We start from the raw sequence: 6,229 nt of genomic DNA, 5'->3' as shown, positions 1-6,229 counted from the left end.
GTCGGACAAGCATGTTTACCAACCGTTTAACCAATTAAATTGAAAGTAGTCGGCCGAAAACAACGAGAGGGTTTGACAGCATTTATTTGACAACACGCACATTTAAACCTGCCGCCTTCCCCAAGTGGTACCCGGAAGTAAATTTGTTTACATGGTGACGTCACGGTGATTTGGTCTATTGAGAGCGGACATTGAAATTAATTATGGTCACCTACCTTCCTTAGCATAGTAATAATAATAATAAGCATAATAATTGGAATCTACACAATGTACACAATCTACAAAAACCTGCAATAATATAAACGGTGTTGTGTTCACGTTCAGCTCATATAATATAATGTATCATTAATTTCAAGCTCAATTCTTACCCAGAGAAAAGGTACAGCACTGAAAATGTAACAAGCAATAGTTTTTTAAACATCTTTATTTTAAAAGATGAAAAAACCCAGGTGCTTTAGTCCCAAACTTCAATGCTCCTGGCCAATCCCGGCCGGCGCCACAGGGCGTGGTTATTGCTTATCCTATGTGGGGTTAGAAATCACGCGGTTTCGGGTCGGACGACATTTGTGCATGCACCAAAACCGGAAGTCGTCTGTCACTGTGCGCGTTGTTGTTCCCATGGATGTATTAAAAGAACGTTGTTCCCCGAAAGGAAGAAATTCAAGAGAAATCAACAGTGTTGCTGGTGAACACGGCACGCTGCGGGAGAACAGTGCGGACTGTGAGAGTTTCAGTAAGATGTCTAAAGCTGAGATACTGAGAGGAATCGTCACTGAGAGACTGGCAGCAGCCGCCCAGGAAATCTTAGCGGTTGTAGAAAGAACAGTAGCCAGTTACGAGGAGGAGGCTTCGGGCTTGAAGCAGGAGATCGAGCGGCAGAGGAGACAGCTGGAGGTCCTGCTGCAGAGAGCAGGTTGGTTGGTGACACTAGACTAGTGACACACTGGTCCACAGACACCAGCGTCAAATGAGCAGGAATTTCTTACTTTCGGTCAGGATTTTTCAGAATAAAAGCGATCATTCAAACTCGATAAAATACACAAATTGAAGTTATATCACACAAATTGAATAAAAATACACATGGAAAAGGTTATATTCCATTTAGATCTATATATCCTTTGGTATTGTAGTACTAACTAGCCTACTTCTATATTATTATATTAAGCTTGCTCCAATCAGTCAGAACACCATGAAAACGGTCCGATTTCAAATAAAGATTAAAAATCTAAAGTCAATTGTTCCACGTCATGCACGATGCACGTTATCTAGCTAGGTATGTAGATACAAAAATAAAATTAACCTACCACATATAAAACCATCTTTCTATGGGGGACAAAGCAGAAACACCACTCAGGGCGGGTCTGCTGAGTGGCACTAACAGGCACCAAGTTTCTCTACTTTGAGTGAGAGCCTGGTGACCAGGGTAGATAATTAGCGGGGGCTCGGGGGCAAAATGCCCCTAAAAAATCAAGAATTGCCCTTGAAATTGGGGTGACGGGGGCTTTTAAATGCCCCCAGAAAGTTGAAAACTTTCTATGTATTAACATTATTCTGTATTTGCAAAGCGTGACTCGAAAATGGCCAGCTGGGTACAACCCCCGCCCCTCCGGGGACTGCCCCCTAGTCCGATACCTCACGAGTCCGATACCTCACGAGTCCGACACCTCATGGTTTTGGGTTAGGGTCTGGGGGAGGTTAGGTTTAGGCGTGGGGGTGGGAGAGGTTAGGTTTTGGGTTAGGGTCTGGGGGAGGTTAGGTTTAGGCGTGGGGGTGGGAGAGGTTAGGTTTTGGGTTAGGGTCTGGGGGAAGTTAGCCTCTTTTTTCGGACTCGTGAGGTGTCGGACTCGTGAGGTATCGGACTCGTGCCATGGCACCGCCCCTCCTCCTACTAGCGTTATTACCTCAGTGACAGGCAGCGCAAGCTTTCGCTGGCCAATATCAACACTCATGTTTTGCCAAGTCCCTCGTGTGGTCTTCGTCTTTTAGTCACACCGATGGCGTTCGGGTCAATTTGACCCGGCTCATGTTCAACCATTCTAAAGTCATTATAAACCCCAAAAATCCTACTAATCATAGTTTGTTCTTCATTTTAATAAAGAGCTACTCAAGTTTATTTATTATCTCCGTGAGGAGATTATGAGATTGTCGCTGTCAGTGCTCTGTCTGTCTGTGCGTCTGTGCGTGTGTGTGTTCCTGTGCATGCGTGTGTTCCTCCCGGATCTCGAGAACCGTTGGTCGGATCTACTTCAAACTTTGGGAGTGTACTAAGGAGTACAGTACAGTGACCTGTTTTCGTGCAATTCGGCATAGCGCCACCTACTGGCAACACAACAAGTGGTTTATCTTGAGAACCCCTCGTCCGATCAACTTCAAACTCGGGGAGTGCGCTTAGGGGGACCCAACGGAGTGCAGGGAGCAGGCAATTCGGCATAGCGCCACCTACTGGCAACAAATAAAACCTCTTGCAATTCGCCTTAGCACCACCTACTTGCAACAAAAAATGCTTATCTCAACAACTCTTTCCCGGGGTTTCTCAGAGAAAATTCCGCCCACACAGGGTCTATGTGCCGACAGGCCGCAATGCCGATAGCCCACAAGCAGAACCAGCTCATGAGCGAGGCGGCGTGCAGCGTGTCGGTGGACCGGCTGGAGCTAACCTCTCCCAGCCCCCACGCCAAACCTAACCTCCCCCCATGCCTAAACCTAACCCCCCCAGACCCTAACCCAAAACCTAACCTCTCCCACCCCCCACGCCTAAACCTAACCTCCCCCAGACCCTAACCCAAAACCTAACCTCTCCCACCCCCCACGCCTAAACCTAAGGTCAGCATTGCGGGTGGTCGGCATAGCGGGTGGACACCCCACACAGGTGCAAGAGAGGTGACCTGTAGCTAAAAATAGCAAAAAAGTATCAAAACATACTGTCAACTCTGAGTGAACTTTCATTGTGTGTGTGTGGGTGTGTGTGTGTGTCAGAATGCAATGCTTACTAGAAAATACCAATATGTCTAACATTTTCAAAGAAAGAAATTGTCTAAATTTCACTTCTGACCCCTTTTAGCCTCCACTTTCAATGGCCGGGTCAAATTGACCCGAAGACCATGGGTGTTATATGTTGATGCAGGGGGGGGTAGCAAATGCATGAAATGTACCATTTTCATATCACATGTTTAGTACAGTAAATGAGCCAAGCAGAAGAAGTTTCATAGAGAAAAAAATATTTGAACATACTTTTCCTTGATGTTGAAATTCTAAAACGGGTCAGATTGACCCGAAGACCATGCGAGGGTTAATAACATGCCAGACAACCAACAGTGTTGTTGAGATAGGAAATGGGGATCTTTAACTGTGATTGTTTATGAACTTTTAGAAATAAAATATGCTTGGATAAGAGTCATTGATTGGTCTGTCATGCTACATAGGTGCAAGTAAAGTATTTCCCAACATTTGGAAATGATCCAAAATGCCCCCGAAATATATTTCACAGGGGCAAAAATAGCCCTTGTTTAAAAATGTTAATTTCCTACCCTGCTGGTGACGCGAGGTGTCTTCCCCTCGGGGGTAAACTAGAGGGAGAGGGGGGTGCTCCGAGTGCAGTCGCCCGTTAATCAATCAAGAGCCCTTAGAAAGAGCCCTTTCTAAACATGCAGTGAACTCCTGAAGATATCCAGACATCATGCTATGTCCATGTCACTCACAGAGCGGCTCTTGTTGAGAAGGTACAGGCTCATTGGCCGTGTGCTTACAAGCACATGATTTGTTGCACTTGTGACAACGAGCATTATCAGCATCAAGTAGGTATAAGATATATAAGATAGTTAACATTCCATTCTCTGGCGTCTCCACTATCTCCCTCTGCAACTCGACTGTGTGTGTTTGTGCGAGGCAGGAGAAGAGCACCAGGCCGGTGAGGAAGAGCTTCACCTTTCACAGACGGAAAACAATGTCACCAAATATTGTCCGTCCACCTCGACCCTGATGATGACAAATGATGAAACCAGGCCATATGCAAGGTAATTCAAGAAGAAAGGGAAGGGTGTGGATAACATAACATTGCATCACACAACACTGGGTATGAACGTTTATATAAAGTATCACGTGCATGTGCGTTCAGACAAAGTTAAGTGAATCAGTCACAAGTTCACATGTATATAACAACATTTTCATTTCTGCTCCTAGTTCCTGCAACAACCCTACTCAGAGAGTAGAAGGCAGCAGAGCAGACCTTCTGCCCAACAACTTGACATCATCACAACAGATGGAAGCCGATGACCGAGAAGATTGGAATGGAGAATCAGAGCAAACAAATGACTGCTCTGCAGCTGTGAGTGAATGGGACACCAGTGATGAAGATAAGAAGCAAGATGACAGAGATGAAGATTGGAAACCTGATGAGGACCTGAAGGAGAGCAAACCTTCGTCGCACACAAGGAAGCGGTACGCGAAACGTTCTCCTAGGGCCAAGAGCAGGAAAGTGAGCCGATCTTCTCCAGAGACTGTGATTAAGAACAGTAAACCTAGTCTCTCCTGTAAAGTCTGCGGAGCGCTGCGCAGGTCAACGAGCATTTTGATCAAACACGTCTGGAGTCACGTGGACGATCCAGGATGTCTGTGCGGGGTGTGCGGAGAACATTTGGATTCTGCAGAGGCTCTGAGGGATCATCTTAAAAGTCACCAAACAACTCACGACTGTCCTGTTTGTGGAAAGTCTTTCCTCTATATGAGTCGCCTGAAGATGCATGCCACTTTACACACAGGAGAGAGACAATATGAATGCAAAATTTGCCATAAAGCGTTTGGTCAAAAGTCAGCGCTCAAAGCTCACCACTGGAGGCACACAGGTGAGAAGCCGTTCCGCTGCAGTGTGTGCAGTACATCTTTCTGTGACCCTGCATCTTTATCCCGCCACAGGTCGGTCCACACAGGGGAAAGGCGCTACAGCTGTCAGTTTTGTGAGAAGCGCTTTAAACTTCGTGGAACACTGACATCACATGAGAAGATTCACTCAGTCAGAGACAAATCATACCTCTGCGATGTGTGCTGCAAAACGTTCCGTTTCATTACCGGGTTAACGGCTCACATGAGAACGCACACCAAGGAGAAGCCATACCCTTGCAGCGAATGCGGAAAGGCCTTTGCCACCAAAGGAGATCTGAAGGTTCATATGGTGATTCACACCGGGGAGACACCATACAGCTGCACAGCATGTGGCCGGTCCTTTAAACGCAGGTCTAATCTCAACACCCATCTGAGAGCCCATTCTGGTGAAAAACCGTTTGTCTGTACCGTTTGTGGTAAAGCGTTGTCTCGCCTCGAGCACCTAACCGTCCACATGAGGACCCACAGTGGGGAGAGACCATACCAGTGCACTGTCTGTGACAAAGCCTTTACTCAGGGCCACTGCCTCAAAACACACATGAAGAGTCACCAAGTCAAAGAAAAGTCATCATCAGATTGATCAAAGTTGTAACAAACATAATAATTTCTGTTACCCTTTGTTTCAAAAGAACTTTCAATGGATATTCGATGGAAAAGCGACATTGCTTAACACGTTCACTGCCAATGACGAGATATCTCGTCTTACAGAATCCAACCGTTGACTGCCAAAGACGAGATATCTCGTCTTAAAAAAAAAAAAAAAAAAATTGACGGTCGGGCGTGGATCAACGCTCCCCCCGTCTCCTATAAAAAATATTGGAGTCAGCGAACGTGTACAACCCATTCCACGGACCCACTAAGTGGCGACAGTGCTCTCCACACTAGGAAAAGCAGAGCCAAAACTGTAGGGTAACGCGCGAGGAAACCATTCTCTACTGTAAAATGGATTGGCGAAAACACTTTCACGCATTATCGCGCTGGGAGCTGGCGGTGGGGGATTCCAAAAATAGACTGGGTGGAAAACACAGTTTGAAACACGCAGCATAAAGCCTAGAATCGCACAAAGCTTCATCAAAGCTCTCAAACCCAAGAAACAAGTGAGCCCTATCCACACTCGCTGCCAGGGAGGGAGGCTGCTCAAACTCGCAGCAGCAGCAGCAGCAGCAGAACACTCGCTTGTGACAAACGCAGGCTGAAAGCCACCAGACACGCCCACGGAGGGAGGAGTTTGAAGGAGAGGGCGTTCAGAACTATATTGTTTAGATGTCTGATCTCTCACTGATGCCAAAAATAAATGGTTAAAGTGACTGTTCTGCCTGTTTGATTGAATTTCACAAAACTGCGATTATCT

The 6,229-nt window shown here is 46.3% G+C and overlaps 1 protein-coding gene across 1 annotated transcript; it reads left to right on the top strand.

Moving 5' to 3' along the window:
- Nucleotides 1–618: 618 nt before the first annotated feature.
- On the top strand, nt 619–5,993 carry LOC310780265 (uncharacterized protein; the record flags this gene model as incomplete). Its single annotated transcript, XM_083640826.1, has 3 exons — nt 619–913; nt 3,890–4,013; nt 4,180–5,993. The coding sequence occupies 3 exons, from the start codon at nt 619–621 to the stop codon at nt 5,456–5,458; spliced, it is 1,698 nt and encodes a 565-aa protein (XP_083496952.1). The 3' UTR covers nt 5,459–5,993.
- Between the last annotated feature and the right edge of the window lie 236 nt (nt 5,994–6,229).

This window comes from Poromitra crassiceps (assembly GCF_964638095.1).
Source record: "Poromitra crassiceps genome assembly, chromosome: 7".
In the NCBI taxonomy this organism is placed as follows: Eukaryota; Metazoa; Chordata; class Actinopteri; order Beryciformes; family Melamphaidae; genus Poromitra; species Poromitra crassiceps.
The sequence above is the reverse complement of the archived record's forward strand: the minus strand, read 5'-3'. Positions and strand labels throughout refer to the sequence as shown.